The sequence below is a fragment of the Pempheris klunzingeri genome, chromosome 21, assembly GCF_042242105.1.
Source record: "Pempheris klunzingeri isolate RE-2024b chromosome 21, fPemKlu1.hap1, whole genome shotgun sequence".
Taxonomy (NCBI): domain Eukaryota; kingdom Metazoa; phylum Chordata; class Actinopteri; order Acropomatiformes; family Pempheridae; genus Pempheris; species Pempheris klunzingeri.
The window spans coordinates 11772195-11792267 of record NC_092032.1 but is presented as its reverse complement, the minus strand read 5'-3'; the positions used below and the strand labels follow the sequence as shown (position 1 = coordinate 11792267).

The 20073-nt window shown below is 40.9% G+C and overlaps 3 protein-coding genes and 1 long non-coding RNA gene across 5 annotated transcripts; 1 reads left to right on the top strand and 3 right to left on the bottom strand.

The window, feature by feature from the left end:
* The first annotated feature begins 158 nt into the window (after positions 1–158).
* On the top strand, positions 159–11034 carry mcmdc2 (minichromosome maintenance domain containing 2). Its single transcript, XM_070853238.1, has 15 exons — positions 159–255; positions 405–535; positions 612–671; positions 796–991; positions 1130–1252; positions 1372–1473; positions 2833–2961; positions 3263–3500; positions 3608–3813; positions 3942–4099; positions 4559–4738; positions 4869–5008; positions 5437–5546; positions 5713–5892; positions 10973–11034. Exons 1-14 carry the CDS (start codon positions 159–161, stop codon positions 5877–5879), a joined length of 2037 nt encoding a protein of 678 aa, XP_070709339.1. The 3' UTR covers positions 5880–5892; positions 10973–11034.
* LOC139221279 (uncharacterized) lies at positions 6120–8817 on the bottom strand. 2 transcript variants are annotated; one of them, XR_011585875.1, is made up of 8 exons: positions 8741–8817; positions 7987–8155; positions 7680–7730; positions 7523–7586; positions 7225–7287; positions 6661–6709; positions 6360–6402; positions 6120–6241 (listed from the first exon to the last, which is right to left on the bottom strand). It is a non-coding gene; the product is annotated as an uncharacterized lncRNA (long non-coding RNA). The 2 variants fall into 2 exon arrangements; XR_011585876.1 differs by lacking the exon at positions 7987–8155.
* LOC139221303 (transcription factor 24) lies at positions 10448–11308 on the bottom strand. The gene is made up of 2 exons (XM_070853239.1): positions 10880–11308; positions 10448–10558 (listed from the first exon to the last, which is right to left on the bottom strand). The coding sequence occupies exons 1-2, from the start codon at positions 11306–11308 to the stop codon at positions 10448–10450; spliced, it is 540 nt and encodes a 179-aa protein (XP_070709340.1).
* A 1919-nt stretch (positions 11309–13227) lies between these two features.
* On the bottom strand, positions 13228–18204 carry ppp1r42 (protein phosphatase 1, regulatory subunit 42). The gene is made up of 8 exons (XM_070853293.1): positions 18073–18204; positions 17823–17989; positions 17587–17725; positions 16709–16825; positions 14872–14989; positions 14611–14745; positions 14120–14207; positions 13228–13633 (listed from the first exon to the last, which is right to left on the bottom strand). The coding sequence occupies exons 1-8, from the start codon at positions 18202–18204 to the stop codon at positions 13549–13551; spliced, it is 981 nt and encodes a 326-aa protein (XP_070709394.1). The 3' UTR covers positions 13228–13548.
* Between the last annotated feature and the right edge of the window lie 1869 nt (positions 18205–20073).

Here is a 20073-nt window from a genome sequence, read left to right as displayed (position 1 = left end):
TTTAAATGTGCAATTAATAAATTTAATTCACATCCTGATGCTTGTTGCTACGTTACTTAGTGGTTACCGTGGCAACCATGGCTGAAGCTGATACTACCTGTAGAAACGTCGTCATGCTAGCATGTAGCTAAGTGCTACTTTCTCAACATTAAGTGGAAATGGCTGATATTTTCTCGTTGAGAGAGTCGGTTCTGGTCTATTTAGACAGAAGCGGTGGCCTTCAGAAGCTGACCGAAGACTGTAAACATTTTAACGGTAACTTAGACCTGCTGTGAGGACATTTTTGCTAACGCCAGTTATAATTGTTAGGATAGCTAACTAATGAACATGAAAGCTAAAGTCACTCGCTAGCTACATTTTAAGCTAGGATTTGAACTTTGCTGAGTGTTGCCCCTCGTTCCCAGACCCCCAGCAGATTGAGGCAGTCTACAGGTTTTCTATCAGTGTGAATCCCTCTGATGTGATAGAGGTGGATCCTGTGTTAGGCGACTGTGTTCTGCGCAATCCTCTGAGAGCAACGGCATTGTTTCAGTCTGTAAGTGAAATCTGTGACCTTGGTGAAATGAAATGTAAACTTATACTGTAAGGTTAACCATATTTTTCTCATTCAGGTTTGCTTCCTGGCCATAAAGACACTGTCACTTGTTGAAAAAATACACACAGACAGTCAGGTATGAATAAATTGTGTAGGCTTAGGGCCAAGGCCACTTCCATAAATCCTACAGGAAAGATAGGAAAGGTAACTTGATTAGCAACTCAGTGCTGTAACAATGTGTCATCTGATTGTTTTTTGAGGTGAATGTAATTCTGAAGTTGACACACCTGCCTCCATTCCCTGAGTACACGTTAGACCTTTGTAGTTTTCCTCGTTGGTATGGGCCCATGAGGCCTGTTTCCATGGAGGGCCTGGTCATCGCCATGACAAGAGTCACAAAATACACCCAAGGGGCCAAGTTCCTTTGCACCAATGACGACTGTCCCTGCTCTACAGGTACTCTAAATCCTCATTCTTCCTAGTAGACAGAACACAGCCAGTTGGATTTGTACACAAAATATTTTCCCAGACAAGTAGCATCTATACACCAATCTGGATTCACATTTGATTTCATTTCCTGGATGCTGACTTTAGGCTTTAACCACATTCGTGTCCATGCACCTGGAGCCACAGAGTCAGCTACTGTGAGAAACGACTTCAGTTGTATGATTTGCAGCTCACCACTGAGAGAGGATGTGAAGTTCAGAGTGTTGGGAGGTGAGGATGACGCCTCTGTATGTACTACGTCACTGGAGACACCCAAATTAGTTACTGGCTTGGAAGAAAACTGCATTGTTTTGATCTGTATATTTGTAAATGTGTCTTTGTGGAGGCAGACAAACAGCTTGTGGAGCTGATTCATGTCAAAGCACTGGATGGTCTAAGTGCCCATCAGCAAAGCTCTCTCAGGTACCAGTCTGTCACCCTGTTTCTCAGAGGTAGGTCTACAGAAGACACGGATCCAGAGTAAATGGGTTTTATGTTGCTCAAACACAGGCTTACTCTTTAATTGTACAACTGTGTCCCCTATTACTATTGATTGAAAATAACAAATTGATTGAATTGATAAATGCATAAATTGATGGAAACATACAATCTTCGATGAAACAAAGCTATGTCTATTTCCATTTGAAAGATCATATGGCAATGACAATAGCAATGTAATGTACATATCAAATACTTCGAAGGTTCACATCAGTGTAACCTAGTCTTTGAATAACAAACAACTAAAAATGATGACATTAACAGCACAGTGTGCATCCAGTCATTTATAAAGTTCACCTCTGATTTGCTCTATCAAACAGGACTTGAATGTATGTTTTTCAGCATCTTCTAATCTCTTTAAGCTTGAGCTGCAGAACTCAAGAGTGACTCATTTCATTTACAACTTAAAACTAAACTTAGAAGCAGATAATAATTTGTTCTCCCTCTGGTGGAGCATGAATAGGCATCCCAGTCACATATGTGGTACTGTACATCCCCCAGGACCTCTTTCAAGAATCCAGAATCCATGGCAGGATTCAGCCACTCTCCTGAAGTGTCCTTGACCATACCTGACCAGCTTCAGACACTCTGTTGTGTAGTTGACCCTGTCATGTGAAGCCCTTTGTCTTTTATGTTTGCATAGCATATAACAAATAAGTATGTTGAGTTTAACTGGGTAAAATGACTCATTTTTCATCTGCAAATCAAAATGTTAGAGATATTATACTGTAGATTAATTAAATGGTATTATTTGTTTTGTAAAATCATATTGTCATCCATTATATTTACTCCCAGTCCTGAATAATGTGGTTGTCATAGCTTATATTTACACACAGTCAGACATATTGAGGTTTGTCATTAATTTTCTCTGGCTTTCTAAATGAGACTCACTTTGAAACACAAACTTAGTGGGGGAGAGTTCAAATAAATAAATTTTTGTGCAGCCAGCCGCACACAGTGCCTCATGGTGGGATATTAGGTGTTTCTGTCCCCTCTAATAACATTGTCCAGCTAGTACCCCTGAGAGTTTTAACAAATCTCAGCACCAGGATTAACATATTCTGTTGACCCAGTCCTGTAGAGGAATTCAATATACTGGGTTCCCGTTACTAAACATATATGTTAATAAGTGCAAGGAACACTCATTAGCTGGTTGTGCAATTCGCTCACAGAGAAATCTTTGTTCTGAAGGCCTCACTCTATGTTTCTCTTGGCAGTGGTTTGTAGGTGGCATGCATGTTTCTTCAATAATCACCAGGCACCGCAGAACAACCCCTTTGAGTGTTATTGCTTTGTTTCCCCTGTCCACACAGATGAGCTGTGTAACTCAGTGAGAATCGGTCGGCTCTACAGGGTGTTAGGTATTCCTGCGCATGTGCACCGGTGGCCCAACATTACCTGGAGTGTAGAGGCAAATAGCGTCCAACCGTGGGAGCCAGAGTGTAAGGCAGTAAATTATTTTGTATCATCCTATAATCCTGCTCCAAATCTACAGGCATACTGTAATACCTTAAATGTTTTTATATCTTATATTTTGTCATGTGTGATCTTTGTCTATTTATTTTGAAGCACATTGAGTTATGCCTGCTGTATGAAATGTCTAAACTTGACTTGATCACTGTTATGAATCTTAACAAATCTTGACACAATATGTTCTGATTAATCATTTTCATATTTTATATGCAACATTATGCATCATTACCATATTGAAACTTTTACCATGTCTCACAACACGACTTACAGATCCCCATAAAGTCAGTGCCAGCTTCCAGGAGCTGTTGAAGGCCACAGGCAGTTCTCCCTGGCGGTTCTCTGCCATTGTGGCTCACTGCTTCGCATCAGATGTGGTTCCTCCAGGCCTTTACAACACCTTAAAGCTTGGCTTGTTGCTCAGCTTGGTGCAGACTAGAGTTGATGCAAATGATACATTTCACAACTTGGACCTCCTAGCTGTCACCACTGACACCCTCATACTAGACAGGTAAAGTGGTCTGCATCACACAACTTTTCACATCCTAATTGGGCACGATGCACACGAAACCTAAGATTTAATCTTCCTCTTTATGCATTACCCTGTGTTTGGGCCAGACTAATGACATACGGCCTGAGCTTGGCATGTCGTGGGGTCAGGCATAAGGCCTCAAGGGAGATGTTTGCATCTCTGTCACGGGACGAACATGGGGCAGGCACTGCTAACATCCATGCTGGATCTGCCCTGCTAGCCACTGGTGGCATTTGCATGTTGGGAGATCTGGGCTCTTACAAAAAGGACAGATTGGATGCCATTCAGTCAGGTAGAGGACCAAAGTGGTTAATTAAATAAATTATGGCATTAGTTATAAAGAGAGAGTTCACATTATGGATCGTTTCAGCTACACATAAGTCTAATTTGATGTTCATTCCCCCTCTGAATTTTTCTCAGTCCTGGAGAGCTGCACAGTATCTGTGTTCATCCCAGGAAAAAAGTACGGTGAGGATGCTGACCAGCAGCTCTCCTTCCCAGTCCAGTGCAGCTTCTGGGCCTTCGCAGAGGCCTCTCAACAGTCTGGGAGGGCAGACTGTGCCGTACTGGGAACAGCAGTGGGTTCAATTACAATATGGTGTTATATTACCGTTGTATAGCTCACTTAAAATAAGGTCATAATGTGCATTAGCAGTTCTGCATTGAGATTTTTGTCTTATGTTTTTGGAACTTGTGTGGCACACTACATTGAGTGCAAGAAATTTCATTCAACTCTGATGTTGTTTGCTGATAGTACAAACAAAACAGGAAATTTAATTTACTTTTCTAGGGGGAAGTGCCCTGCCCAGTCAACATAACTGCAAAGCCCTTGAGAATAATCAATGCTTTTTTTCTTTTGCAGAGGAAAGGTCAACTGTATAACCAGTCAACAGAAGTTTCAGAGAGGCTTTAAATCCCAGTTTACTTTCTGACTTGAAAGAGGATTATCTCTGTCATATTAAAATGTTGGCCGGTTAACACTGTGAAAACAGCACATTAGACAGCTTACTGATGCCAAGTTTCATCTTTGTGAGCAGGAAATGGGTTCCGTACCAATGCAGTTGGCAGATGCTTTTGGCCTGGTCATTCAGTGTAGGGACATGTTGGGGGAGCAAGCCCTGCTTGCCCAGACAGTCCACACCCTCCAGCAGGCAGTACAACCTGGTAAACCCCTCTACTCATCCTGCTGGGTGTTTTCAACTCAAGACTACCAGGAGGTTAACAAAAACATTATGCTACCAACTCATTTGCATTACTTTTCTTTTTTAAATAACATGCTCTACGGATTTTAGCTTTTATACATTCATCTTAAATTTCAGTTGCCATTCTTGATCTTATGTCCTCTAGTTGGTCGCACATGCACAAAGTTTGCAAGTGGAGCTTAGCCCTGGAGCAGAGAAAATAATCCATGGTTACTACGTGGCCAGCCGTAGAGTCCGAACACAGAGTCACGGTGTCAAGATGTCTGCGACGTCCATCAAACTGCTGTAGGCACTCTTCTACAAAAATTAATGATTGTGGTTTTAAATCAATCTTCACTTTCTGAGGCACAACCAAACTGTATTGATCAAGAGTTCTTGTCCAGTGTAATGTAATCGTCATCCACTAGATGGAGAACTCTCATCCAAACCATACTCAGATGACCATTTTTCATTTAGTTATGACAAATGTTTACAAATCTTTTTCACTGTGATGACATATTTTATGTGGAACTAAAGCTATGAAAATAATCTGTTTGAACTACAGGACAAAAATGTCACATTAAGCTTAAATCTCTAAACATTTACTTAGCCCATTCCAGTTTCCCACTTTGTACAATTTTACTTTTGGTTCATTTTTTTTTTTTGAAAAACTGCATAGGGTATTTTCACTTATAAAAAGGTCCTTGTCATGTTTTTTTTTTTTACCCATAAAGGATCTCTTTGGCTGAGGCCCACTGCAAGTTATGTCTCAGAACACGAGTACTAGAGGAAGACGCAGTGATAGCTGTACTCCTCTGTGAAAACTCAGTCACTCTCAAGCATGGTAGGTGCCCCCCCACCCCTCCTCCTCACAGATACCATTAAGCTCCAATACAGTATTTAAGAAATAATGTTCTACAGTTAGAAGAAATTTTCCAATATAATGCCCCATTACACATCAATGCACATGTAATGCCATTGTATTATTTAATGCCTGCTTCTTCCTACAGGGGCCTCTGCACTCGTTATTCCACCAGACGCAGTGTTTCCATGTGACCTGGGAGATGTGGATGGTTTGCACAGGAGAGACATGACCCTGGATGAGCTCCACCAGAATCTCCTACGCTTCATCTACGCCTACGCACCAGGAGCAGACACATACATCACAGAGGAGTAAGACCTTTCCAAAGGTAGGCAGCAGAAGATCACACTTGATACACCCAATTAGGGAAGACCATGTCTGTTACTATTATTGCATTCTAGTTTTAGACTCCTTGAATCAATGCAGGCATACAAAAACACCTCAAATTTATTGTAATGCGATAGAGGGGGTACTGGTGATAGTTAACCAAGATATGAATATTTTACATGTTTAGGAGGAAAACACCTAAAATATATTTTTTAAAAAGACACAGAGTAACCTCAAAACTTTTATTATTTATGTAGGGCTTCACATTTCTGACAAATAGAAAGAAAAAAAAAAAATCTGGCAAATAACCAAGACTTTCTCCTCATGGTGATCCATCAGCCTCAGAAACACTATAAAAAAGGGGGGAGGTAATGAGGTTACTGACTGTCCACATTGAAATTTGCAGTGTCCCATGTAAACCACTAAGATATGAAAGCGATAATTTGACGGGTTCAGTTCCGTACTTACCTTTCAAATGAGGCTTCCCTGTAGACTGATCAGTCAGGTGGCTCTGTAATGTTAATAAAATAAATTGATCATCAGTGTAAGTGGGGGGGGTGATTTGTACAGTTTTCCAACTTTGTCTATTAGTTCAGTTAGTCACATTCTCAGCAGCCCATTTTGGTCTGATGGGTAAACGGCGAAATGTGAACTCATCATTACTTAATTGAATCAGAACATAGAGGGGGGGGGACAAACAAAAAACAAGCCAGTCTCAATAAGCTGGGATACGAACAACAAATAATTGTTCAGTAAGGGCTTTACTTACCAGATGATGGAGACGCCACCAAGTGTCTTCTTGTTCCTCTACTGCTCATCTGTAGAGGAATGAGGAAGAAGTGGTCATTTTCTGTCTACATGTGACACCCTGGTAAAATCAAACGCATAAAATCCAGGTAGTTGGCACACAAGTGCAGCGACCGTAAATAAGTAGACAGTTGCAGCTGGTAATTCAGTAGTCACAATCTCACCATTCTATTGTCTGACGGGTAAACGGCAAAAAGATCAACTCATCATTATTACAGCTGCAAAAGTTACCATTTCACAACATTAAGTAATTCAAGACTTTCAACAACAAGGAAGCCATTTGACTTTTGCCACACAGTAAGTTAATGAAACATGACTGGTTGGGGAAAAATTAGATTAGACTAGTTGGGCAATGCCTTCCAAAGTCACTACTAAAATCCATTGCTGTCCAGTTTTTAAATCAGGACAAAGTTATACAGCATTATTTTGAGAAGAATTAATTCTTTTAATTAAATAAACTGAAAATATGACCAGCTGCATCAACATACAGTGGTACAAAAGGAAGATACTGTTACAACAAACTCACCCTTTATCCGCATTGATTACATCTGGTGCATCTCCTGTAGCCACGGCTTGACATTTGAAGCAGCTGAAGGGAAAAAAAAAAGAAAAAAAGTGTGAACTTTCTACAGAAATTCTACCTGAAGTTATCCACATCTAATTTACTCAAATGCAGTCCACACTAGTCCTAGTTCGCTGGTGATTCAGTTGGTCACAGTTTCACCACCTTATTGTCTGATGGGTAAACGGCAAAAATGTGAAGTCATCACTATTCCAGCAGTTGGACTGCCCTAAAGCACAACAGTAAAAAACTAAAGGCTCACCTTATGGCCCACATGGTAAAAACCAATATTTGGCCATCTGTAGTATGCAGTGGTGACCCGACATCTGCAATAAAAATGATCACTGAGTATACAGACTCCATTTCCAGTACTTGATCAATCCTGCCGTTTTGTTTTATCGCCAATACTTTGATCTTACCTTATCAGGTGTACCAATCATAGATCAAATTAGCCATCTTCACCTGCACATCTATAATACAAAAGCCAAACATTTGAAAGTTAGTACATGTTCATTTCCTAAAATCACAATATATTCCGCACAAGGTCTGTACCAGTCTGACAGTGACTTTACTAAACCTCAAATAATTACTCTCAGGAGTGATCTATTGATTTTCAGCTTGCATGAATAAGATGTACTGAAGAAATAGCCAATATGCTGAGGAGAGATGACTGATCACCCTAAGGTCAAAGGGTGCAGTGTAACACAGCTTGGTAGCATGGCTTACATCGCAGGTCTGAGCACGGGTTCAACAGCAGGTCACGACCTCTGCCATGAGCTCAAGTCCTCGGAGAGGGCCATGATGACTTTCCCCAGTGAGATAATGGGAGAGGGCAATTCCCTGACCAGCAGCTCTTCTGCTGACCCCTGGACACAGCCAGATATGGTCAAAGGCTCTAGAAGAAGCCGAATGACACGGAGGGCGTTTATTCCTTTTGAACTGTCCACAAGAATGATTTATTACTTTACTTTCGGGACGAGACCTGTCTAAAGTGAGACATCACAACCGCTTCACTGATTTTAGAAGGTACGGCTACCTGAGAGTTCAACTACATGTGTAATGTTGCATTGAACCCACTGATTGGTAATGACTTCTTTGCCACGTTTTGCATGAAACATTAAACCAGATGTGAGAACTTAAGACAGCAGGCCCTGCACTGAAGCCACGTGCGATAACGTTACACTACTAGTCTTTGGGAATGAACAGAGAAATGTGCTTACAGTGTCAAACGTTAGTTATTAGAGTGTGTTATATTATGATACATATCGGCTAACATCATTAGTGTTTGGGTCAATGTGAAGAGATAATTAAACGCTAAACTGCGCTCTTCTCTCCCACGTGGCCGAGCCATGAGCTAGCTGTTAGCCTACAATCAACGGACGTGTTCAAGAGCTAAATGCTAATCCGCCTGGAAACAAGTCCACGACACACAAACAACAAGGCTGTGGAAACATCCTAAACCATGCAACTACTTCCTTACCTTGGTATCGAAGATTAAACATGATGCAGAGGTTTGCAGACGCGGTGAGGAGCAGCTCTGCCCTCTGCTCATGGCTGAGTCTCCAACTCAAGAGGAGGGACTTCCGGATCCTGCGTCTTAAAGCTGCGCACTGCAGCCCGTGAAGAGCCGAGCACTAATTATATTGTCAGCACCAACTATATCCTGTGTCGTTGACGCTTATGTTTAAGGTTGAATGCATTCTTTCCACTTCATCACACTGAAGCAGCAGGTTTGTGAGAGATGAATAATCTATTGAGGAAACAGATTATCCTTACTTTATTTTGCTCGGTGTAGATAAAACAGGCACGAGGCTTTATGCCTAATATCCGGTGCTACGTTGAAATTAAAATTGTACCCACAAAAAAATATAACTTGTATACATATAACTTCCTTCATTTCAAACATATACTGCCGTTTGTCTGCTCTTAAAAATGTTGTGATTTGCCCGTGTAGTTATCAGAAGTTTAAGAAGTTACATTATATAACCAGATCAATTAATCAACAAATAAACAAATTTAAGCAAATAGACATTTTCCAATGACCGTGAAAAAGAACGACTTCAAATAACTTTTGCTTCCAGTGAAATGATAAATTGTTAAAATGTTAAATGTGAAGAGGCCAATTTGCTTCATATGTACGCTTTTAACCTGTGAAACCAAAGACCAAATATATATAATTATCGTTTGCTTTTTAAAATATGTTTAATCACTGTAGAAACACAGCTGAAACACCATAAGCTGAATACATATTTAATACCTACTTGATTTTTTATTCAGTAATCCTTTCCTCAAGACCTGCTGTATATTTGTCAGTCAGGTGCACTTATGTTGCTGCAGCCTAAAATAACTGCGTCTCCTGACCCACGTATTAAAACCAAATTCTTAATTTGTGCTAAAAGAGGCTAAATACACTGCTGTATTTGATTGATGTGACTGAATGTTACTGATTGTCACAGAAAAAGGCCGAATGTCCAATGATCACTTGAACGATGTTGCATGGCCGAATAATAATAAAACTACTACTACTAATAATAATCATCATCATAATAATAACAATAATAATTATTACAATAATAACAATAACAATAAATGGCCTGGAAAACTCTATGCGGACTTATTTTCTTAAACAGGCCTAATAGAAAAAGGCCACTTTCATAGATTTTCTATTATTGTCAACACCTTAGGAGACTCGTCTTCTTTCACTGAAGTCATTTATTCACAAACACATTTACAACCATGCATGTGAAAATAAGAAGGAACATGAGATGAAGAGCCTCCATTGTTGACTCTCTGACAGACCACTTCACATGACAGATGTTAAGTTATTCACACATGCGTTTAGTGCAAATGTTTCAACTGAAAGTGCACACCTCAAGCATGACGGGCTCATTACCCCGCGGAATTTCTACAAATATCATACCTGGGACATGTACGGAGCTGCACAATGCTGGGCAAACAGGATTAGCCAAAATAACAACAGAGAAACATAATGTATGCTTTCTCCAAGTATACAATAAAATTCACGTAATATATTAATTTACAATGTCTTCCTATTGGCGGGGCTTTTAGTGGAAGTAAAGTCAGACAGGCTAATTGATCTACAATCATACGGCATCTGCTGCTGCCGCAGTCAACAGCATGAGCTCATGCAAACATGAAATCGTTTCATACTAATGATTTAAGCCTGTTACTGGGAGGTGGACGATGATGGGCCTTGATTCTCTGACTCTGAAGGATTTGTGGTGTTGAGGAACTGTCCGCTTGCCCCGACGTACAGTCTGGATCGCATAGGCCATTTCTGTAAAGACATTAAATGAGTTAGTGAATCAGCCCATGAAAGAGGCCCACAGGCCACAGAGGACGATGCTGCATCCTTGTCATCCACCCAAAATGTGTTATATGAACCAAGTAGAACTGATTGTTGTTTGCTGAACGTATTTTGCATGATAGATCTATGTAGTGAGAATTTTAAGGTCATAAATTGTTTATCAAAAATAATTTCACAATAAAATACCGAATTTTGATTGACAAGCAGATTAACACCTAACGTATTATTATTATTATTATTATTATTATTATTATTATTATTATTATCATTATTATTATTATTATTACTGACCTTCACTGGGTGTAGGTAGCCATCACCTTTCAAAGAGTGTAACGCCTCTGTTTGTTTTGTGCTCTCTCCCTCCTCCGTTCCCTCCTCTTGAAGTGTTCGAGTTAAATGGGCAATATAGGTGGTGGCCAGTATCAACACGTCGAGTTTGGACAGCTTGGTGTCCGGCGGCACGGACGGCAAAGTCCTTTGTAGCTCCAGGAACGCGGTTCTCAGGGTTTGCACTCGGCTCCTCTCCCGCGCTGCGTTAGCCGCTGCCGGCCGCCCTCTGCCGCCGAGCCCGCCGCTCTGGAGCACGCTGGCCCGCTGGAGCTCCCGGCGGCGGCGACCGTCCGGACTGGGACTGGAGCTCGGGCTGGATGCTGGGCTGTCATCCACCACCGCCCCGGAGCAATTACCGCTGTCCATTCGGAGCGCCTGTCTTCCAACCATCGGGGTGCTCTTACAGACCTGAAGATTACCATTAAATGGATAAAAGACACATCAAGACACTTTCAGGAGTTTAACCTGGCCATTACATTGCACATTTTACTGAGCACAAGTTATAACTGACAAGATTACTTTAGAAACAACTTGTGAAATAGTTATTGTTGTCTATATGCCTCTGTCCCGCCTTTAACTTGTAATTTATATAATTTATTGCCTTTGCATTCATTTATTAAACCATTCACTTGTCCTATCTACAGTCCCTTCTTGAAAATGTCTGTCAAATTGCACGATGCAGCAAATTAACCAGAGAACACGTTAAGCTCAACCACCAACAAACAAAACCTGGATGCTTCTCCAAGTTTTGACATGAAAGAACAGACTGTTGCATTAAAGTTAAAGCCAAAGTGACATTAAAGACACCTGGATTCGTGCTGATCGTCCAGTGACATGTCACAAGAACAAGCCCCTGGCAGGCAAACTGCCAGTGTGCACGCTCATGAGAGCAGTTTGTGGCTGGTGCTTTGATTGTGTTGTTTACCTCTGTTATCTCTCAAAGGCGCCGTCGTGAGAAACGACATGAAGGCAATCCAAAGAGGGCTTCTGGAGGATCGAGAATTTGCTCTTCGGTGCAGAACAGTCCCAGGCCACGTCCAGCTTATCCTTATAAAGTGGTGCGTCTGCAGACAAGGTGCGCAGCAGTCCCTGGTACGCTCATCCAACACCTCACCTGTGTGCCTAAAAGTCTCAGGAGCCCTTAATTTATTGGATACACAAAGCGGTGGACAAGTATTTCACTCCGACGTAATTAATCACTCGGCCCACAACACTCCCTCACAGTGCAGAAGACCGCTCTCTCCCTTTCCCAACTTATTTCTGTGTGAGGGCGGCAGAGGCTCGTTTTCAACGCCAGAGGCAGGACTCTCTCTTCCTCTCACTCCGATATGTGGTGGGCCATGTCCCACTCTAATTGGCTGCGAACCTGACACTGTATTTTCTTTATAAGCCTATCAAAAAGTGGCACCGGGAGGAAAGTTAGTCAAAATTACCTCAAAAATGTGCTCGTCATGGTCAGAAAATTAAGGTTAGTCTTTCAAAACGCTTTTTGCAATAGACCACGAAGACCAGCTGACAAGTGTAAGGTGATACACAAAACATTTGACTAATTGCCAGTGTGTCTTGAATTGCAAGCTCATTGCAACAGCTAATAAATAAACTCCAGCACTGCAATCAACAGGCAGGCATTGAGGAAATTCTTGGGAGACTCCTAAATTAATCACCCTGATTTCCAGGGCTCCAAACGGAGATGTCGGCAAATTAATGAAAGGAATTATTCATAATATGTATATCCTCGGACTGTTCTTAATAAACATTGTTTTTGTAAGGATGGAGTAACAGTGTTGCTCCGGGCCACTAATTATAAGGCGAAGTAAAGGAAGGTTAAGTAAGCTTGTTTCCCTAATAACCCTGCATCTTACAGGGGTTACACACCCACGTGGCTCCTAAATACTCATTCAAACATTTAGCAACAATGGTGACAATAAACACATCCCTATTGTTATTGTATTTGAATTTTAAAAAGTACTCAATTTATCAGAGCTGTTTGAATAAGAGCATATGTTATTAGCTTTAGATAATGTAAAGCCCTGTAATGGTAAGGCACGCTGATCATTTAGATTGTGCCACTCTGCATCTTGTAGTTCACTTATCTGACAAAACACACGCAGAAGAAAAATTACATACACCAAAGAAAATGTAGGACTATCAGCAAATGATTTAGATATATTATTTATATCCTCAGACCCCAAAAATGCAATTGGAAATAAACCAGCTGTGAAAGTGAGTTTAAGAAATGTGAAAACCACTTACTCATTGTTTCACTCTTTAATTTCTTTCTAAACAAACGCAGATTATCTCCAGCCTATTCATTCATTTGTAGGAACTTAGATTTAGTTATAATAGAAGGATAAAATTGAAAACTTTGAACATGTGCTGTGAAACTCCTCCATTCTAATCCGCTACATGAAGTATACTGCAGGGACTCCTAAGTGCCTACAGCTTCAGACGTCACAGCACAGAGGTGACAGTGTCTGTTCTCTGTCCTGCTAAACATACAAGGATTAAAGACACACAGCTACGACGACCAAGGTGCTTAAACAGGGCAGTCACAGGGTTAGCCCTGGTGGGCTCTGGCTAATGTGTGTGTGCACAGGAGGTGGAGATTCTAGTGGACTGGTAGGTTTGTCTTAAGCATCCACATGACTGCAGATGGGTGATGATACAGCCATGTGACTGAGAAGTCCACACACAGGAATCTGTAACTTTGGTGCCCTGTGATATCAAAAAGAAAAGAAGAATAACCATCACCAGATCACTGGTCAATAATCATAGAACATTTCTGCTACGATAACTTTATGGCCTGAAATTTAGTGAATGTTCAATAAAGAATGACAACGTGATTGATAACAAAATAGCAAGTCACTTGTCAAGAAGGAAGAATGAGGGTATAAAAAATAACCGACATAAAACAAGTGATACCGCTTTATAATAAAGCTAATGTCAAAACATTTATTCTTGATTTTGGGAAGAATTGTAAGATGGATCAGGATGTGGAGTCAGTTCAAACCTATTAGCAGTTGTCATTACTACTAATTTGTACATTTCATCATACAGGATATAAATTCTGCATGACAGCTGGTTGTAACACAGAGAATTTACTGTCTGCAGTTTAAATCATTTAGTAAGTGATGAAATAGACAAAGTGAAAAACATTCTCTCTCACGTTAACTGAGATCTGTGTGAACTATGATACTGGACCTGAGAGACTGCTGTGGCTTCCACCTCTGCACGTTGGCGTGACTGTGGACGTGACCGGGATGTGGACCCTGACCCATGTTAAAGTCACCTGGAATGTAAACAAAGTCACACCAGAGGACATACACACAAAGCCAGAGGTGTAAAACATACCCAACATAATAAAGTAAAGAGTGACAAATGTGGTAGCAGAAAAAATGGACAATCTTTAAAACACTTTTTAGTGGTTTCAACACTTTACAGAAAATATATAAGATGCTATCGGAATGGAGCTGTTTCTCATTATTGTGGGAACCATATTATCATATTTCTAATACACCTGAATAATCAATACATGTAAGTAAATGAAAGGACTATGAATACAAAGAAAGAAAATTTAAATCACTGTAAGAAATTAAGGACTGATTTGTTCAAATACAACTGATCTAATGTTACGTTAATGTGGGCAAAGATGTTACAGCAGATTAAAAAAAGCACAGCATTTATTGACTTACTTGTTAAGGGATAAGGGATCAGCGGTCCGGTCCTCATATGTTTGATGTTTTTTTTCTTCTTGGCCTCTTTAGATGCTTTCCAGTTAATAAGGAACTGTCTGGTTAACTCATTAATTTCTCTCCCATCAAGAACTTCTATAAAAAAAGAAATGAAACAAAAAAAAACGTACATTTGAAACTGAAAAGTCAGCAGTGTATATTCTCATTTGTATCACTAATTGGTGTGGATGGCACTGGGCAGGAAAATGAATAATATCTCACCAAGGCTTTTGCACACAGTTATCAGGCGGTCTCTGTACTTTGGCTTTTTACACACAGGATTTCCACTTAAATCCATTCGAAGCAGCTGAAGCCAGTGGCTGAACTCATCCTCTAATTCCTGAAAATACACAAAAAAGACAAACTTCTGCTATTATGTGTTGTGTTTTCATTTTAACTACCAATGTCTCAAATGGATGTGTCTCTAAAGCTCAGTAATCCCACAGGAAACAATGGACAACTTTCTTTTAAACAAATATGATGCACATTTAGAATATTATTACTAATCGGAGACAAACATCAGCAAAACTTTTAAAGGCACAGCATAAATGAATGGTAATGTCAAGTACAAGGGCCAGTGGAAAGTGCATAAACAACACATCAGTCTATTTTAATAAACAGTGTCGCCGGTGTCATGTAACTACAAGTTTTCTCCTGGGGCAGTGTGAGGCTGGCTCCTCCAGCGAGTTGCCTGCAGTTGTATGTTTATCTAAAGGCACATTAATCCAAGCCTGGAAATATGAATACTCTCTGGACACGCTCTGATTGTTCATTGCCTTCCTGTCTTGGCCAAAGCGCTTCCACTTTTCCAGCTCGTGCTGCAATCAGTTCAGAGGGGACCCCTGAGCACCGCGCGCTCCCAGGCTTTGATAAATGATCGTGTCAGGGCCGTCACTCAGAAGGCCCTCACCGAAGAGCAGCCTAGCGCCAAATTGCCCCCCACGCGGGGGCGTGGAGAGCAGCATAGGCTGGATACTCACTGAGCTTGGCTGGCTCGCTCTCCTGGACTAATGATGGGCCAGTTATGAACCTGTATTTGACCAGGGCTTCGATTCCCCTGTCCTCTCTGCCCTGCACACAGCTAGCGGTCTCCGAAGATGCTCCCCATTTGTCACCCTAGCTGACTGCCTGTCATAATCTATTTTAAAAATCCATAATGTTTCCTCTGGATTCTGAGCAAATGGCGCAGGAGAAGGGATTGATCCTTTGGAGTGCTGTCTTTGCAGGATCAATAGTGGCAGACGGGTTGTATAAATTATAGAAGATATCAGCTAAAACTGACACGTGTACAGCAATTACCTGCATCAACGGTCTCAAAAGAAAATCACTTGTGTTCAAAAAGTAGCCTTAGCAATGTAGTCAATCATAATGCGTTCAGTATGTCTGCCTGGTGTTAAATGACAGTAAGACAGAGGAATTAAATGAAGTCATCAAACATTTCAGTTAGTATAATCAATTCATATCAAGATATATATTAGTTCAAGCAGAAAATTAACCGCCATCAGAGAGTGAGCTTCAAAAACAAGCAGGTCACTTTTCAAGGAAATCATTGAGCATAAATCATATCTCTGCCACAGATGAATCTCCCATAAAGTTAAGTACTGGTGGTTTAGGGTATCAAATAGAGGATTCTGGGGCAAAGAGGAAAAATCAGCCTCCCAAGGAAAAAGAGAAACTTGTGCTTGTTTAAAGCTGTCAGCGAGAAAACTCTCAGGGGAATAGCTCGCTGATTTGTTGAATAATTCTGACCCTGTGCGAGTCATGGAGACTGGGAACCTATGGCGGGATTTGCAGGATTTGGTTCTTTAGAACCCTGTTCTCCATATAATTTCACAGGCCATTGCAGAAAGTCACAGAACAATGTTAATGCTGACCCTATCAACTAATAGGCTGGTGTGTTGACTTTAATACGCCATGTCATGCATGGCTGCTGTGATGTGGTACTATTTACTTTGACTGCTCAGTGCACAGCACGCAGTCAGTTTCTACCGCTGTCACACTGAGGACGAAGTCTTAAAGGGCAACTGGTTTCACAGACACTTAGCTAAGCTACATTTACCTCCATATTGTGCAGTTTATTGTCAGCAGCAGAAAAATGCTGGAGCTCCTTCAGCACTGTCAGGTCCCTGATGTCATCAATGTTGTTGTTACTGATATTCAGGACACAAAGAGATTCCTGTGCAAAGGATCCAGATTGATGAAGAGAGAGGAGTTACTTTTACAGGTAACACAATGACAGGCTATTACAAATGAATCCTATAATGTGAGTCCTAAAGGAGAAAACCCAGCAACTATTCAACCAAATGTTAATCCCAACTGTTGGTCCTCTAACATATATAGAGGGAGTACATTAAAGTAACATCGTGTGTGGCAAAAAAAGTGCATTTTACAGTATTTACAACTTTTTCTTTGCTTGTGATGCATTTGAACTGAGCGTTTAGATCTCTTCATATGTCTGAACTACTAGGATGTTCAATTCAGACTCTAGATAGTGCTGCTGCTAAATATTCATCTTGGTTTGAAGTTCTATAATGGCACATTTATAAAAAGCTGGAACTCTTTAAATTTGCACAGCAATTTCTTTAATTATCCAAACAAACAAGAAGCTGAGACTTTTGGTGTGTTTATCCATGGCCTGAGCAGTAAACGTAGTCCTAACTGATTTGTCAGACCAGAGAGAGCAACAGAGGTCTCTTTGACATCATCAAACCCAGCACAATACGGCTTTTACATGGATCACTGGCCTCTGAGGAATCTTTAAGACGGGATGTGATAACCTACCAGGTTGATACACCACACACATCTTTCTGTATAAAAACTGAAAACTAGTCTTTCCTCTGACCTTTTAATTACTTTAAAAAAATCATGGACTCATTACTCATGGAGTGAAGATCATCCTACTATCTCTGTACAAAACAGTGTAAAAGTAGGTCATACAGCCAGTGAGAGGAGAGTCCTGGGGTCAAAGAGCAACTTTTCCCCTGGTGCCAGCCTCTGGTTCTCCAGATGAAGCTCCTTGAGCTCGCAGAGCTTCTCTAAACCCTCCACCACTACAATCCTGTTTCCACCCAGATACCTATAGAGTAGAAAAACCACAAACATGTTCACACACACCTTTACTTTAAATCGCTATCACAGCCCAGGACATCAATCGGTCAAACTTGTCTACTCACAGTTTGGAGAGCTTCTGCAGATTAGTGAGATTATCCAGGTGAGTGATATTGTTGTTCTGCATGTACAGATGGGTGAGGTTGGAGGCAAAGCCAAGGTTGCAAATGTGTGTGATCTGATTATCATACAGGTAAAGAACAGTGAGGTTTCTACACATGGAGAGGTCACCCTGAAAATAGAATTCAAACGTGAGGCAAATAAGCAGAAGAAAAGCACGGGATTAAAACATCAGTGTTAACAACAGCTACTTACAATATCTTCAATATTCTTGCTGGAGAAGTGGAGGTGGGTGAGTGTCTTGAGGTAGTCTGGGAAGGAGAGGCCCCTTTTCTTTTTGAAGTGGTTTCTAGATTTAGCAATCAGATCTATGGTCAGGCGTACCATGGTGGCTCGTCACAGACGCTGCTTCAGAGAGGATCCTTTTCAGCTTCAGCCAAGCATTTAGCCCACAGCAGCGACTAGATTTGTCTGTTAGGGAGAAAAACAGACACGTGAGCTGAAAGAGACCTTAGCTGGAACAAATGCTCCTCTGCATAACTATTTCTAAAACGCCAAATAACTTCAGCATTTGTAATCACAAAAGACAGGCAAAGATTAACCTTGTACAGAACCTTAAATGGCCTAAAAGCTAATTGTCAATTCACAACTAGGGATAACTGATGAAGAAAACATCACTATTCTCCAGTAAACTTGCTAAGAGGCCAAAGGTTGGGTGACCCATCAATTGGTGTTGTAATTAGGATGGTCAATTTCCCTGGCTGACTGAGCAGAGCTTCTAGTACTTCCTTTCATTCAATACCCATGGGGCTTGTTTATTAGCTTGACCTGACATTGAGATATGAAAATCTGGTCTTTGGTTGTACTTTGCACATAGGTATTACTATACATCTCCTTTCCACCAGTAAATTACACAGCAGTCTGTGTGTGTGGCTAAAGCATAGTAGTCGGTATAGAGAGAGGCAGAGAGACGTGACAGCAGGTCTTTAACACGTTTGATTTCAAGGCATCAGGCAGAGGTTACTGGTGACAAGAGACACTGATCGATAAACCATAGCTGGGCAGACGATATAGCTAAAGCTAACTGAGCTTATACACCCCAGGGCCTCTCCTCTTCAGGGACTTGGGGACAGCACTTTATCACTGTCAAACAAAGTGCGACACTCATAAATGCCCGGGTGCTGTACGTGAGGGACAGGAAATGTGTTCATGTTTTATTTAATTAGTGGACAGTTAGCTGCATTCATAGCTAACTAGCGTTATAGCTTAAAAGCTATCATAACACTGTAGCGTCTCCTATATCCAACTTTAGCATTGAAATGGTCATTTCTTATAGTAAATTTGGACATGTGTAAAACATTAACTTCACCCCCCTACCTCTCGAGGTCTTCAGTAAATTTTAAAACGCAAGCTAACGCTAGATAAGCTGTTATATAGAAGTTTTAAAGCGAACCGCGAGTTGGGCTGTTTTGTTTGAGACCGTGTGGTTGCTATAGAAACCACGGAAGCATCGCGCCCGTCACAGAATCTGATGGGTCACAGAATTTGTTGTAACACCGGCGGAGCGGAAGTAAACATGGTCATGGTTACCAGTATGATTTAGGCTACAAGCAAGCAATCATGGTTATGATCGCCAATTTAGGGAAGTACCATTAGTTGAAATAATTGTATTTATTTGCGTTTTAATAATAATTGTGAATAATAATTGTGAATGAAAGCAAGAGAAATTGCTATACATACATTATGGTTTAAACAAAAGGGAGCGACTTACTGACTTCTTTATTATTCTAAAATCCAGTATTGGCTTTAGAAAAATAATTTGTCACTATATATTAGGAAAATAACAGGGGTGTTACAAGCTATTTTGCAGCTTAAGCAGTAAATCACACACATTAACACAAAGTACATCCACTACACTAAATGTATACTAAAAACTGTCTTTCAGACACCAAACTTACCAAATCAGGGCCACGGCTCACATCTCCCAGTGACCCCTGCATTTTTAATCTATATCATGTCAAGACCTGGGTTTCCTGTAAGGGAGTAACTTCCCTCCACTTATGCAGGAGCACATGGTGGAGAGGAAGTGTAGCACCTCCAGATTTCTGGGCTGGGACTAACTTCTTCACACACAGCAGGATGCATGTGGGGTTAATTCTTCTGAGAGCTAAAGTAAACATATCATCTCCAGATCTTAGTGGGGCCATTAGATCAGTAGGACCTAGATACTGTAGCTAACCACAGCTATTAATCAGG

Bases quoted from the DNA above. Each gene is read 5' to 3' on its own strand.
- mcmdc2 (XM_070853238.1), top strand. From the start codon at position 159: ATGGCTGATATTTTCTCGTTGAGAGAGTCGGTTCTGGTCTATTTAGAC. The intron at 256-404 runs GTAACTTAGACC...CCTCGTTCCCAG, and splicing joins AGACTGTAAACATTTTAACG to ACCCCCAGCAGATTGAGGCA. The intron at 536-611 runs GTAAGTGAAATC...TTTCTCATTCAG, and splicing joins CAACGGCATTGTTTCAGTCT to GTTTGCTTCCTGGCCATAAA.
- LOC139221303 (XM_070853239.1), bottom strand. From the start codon at position 11,308: ATGGTTGGAAGACAGGCGCTCCGAATGGACAGCGGTAATTGCTCCGGG. The intron at 10,559-10,879 runs GTCAGTAATAAT...ATGTCTTTACAG, and splicing joins GCTACCTACACCCAGTGAAG to AAATGGCCTATGCGATCCAG.
- ppp1r42 (XM_070853293.1), bottom strand. From the start codon at position 18,204: ATGGTACGCCTGACCATAGATCTGATTGCTAAATCTAGAAACCACTTC. The intron at 17,726-17,822 runs GTGAGTAGACAA...TCTACTCTATAG, and splicing joins CTGCAGAAGCTCTCCAAACT to GTATCTGGGTGGAAACAGGA. The intron at 13,634-14,119 runs GTCCAGTATCAT...TTGATATCACAG, and splicing joins AAGCCACAGCAGTCTCTCAG to GGCACCAAAGTTACAGATTC.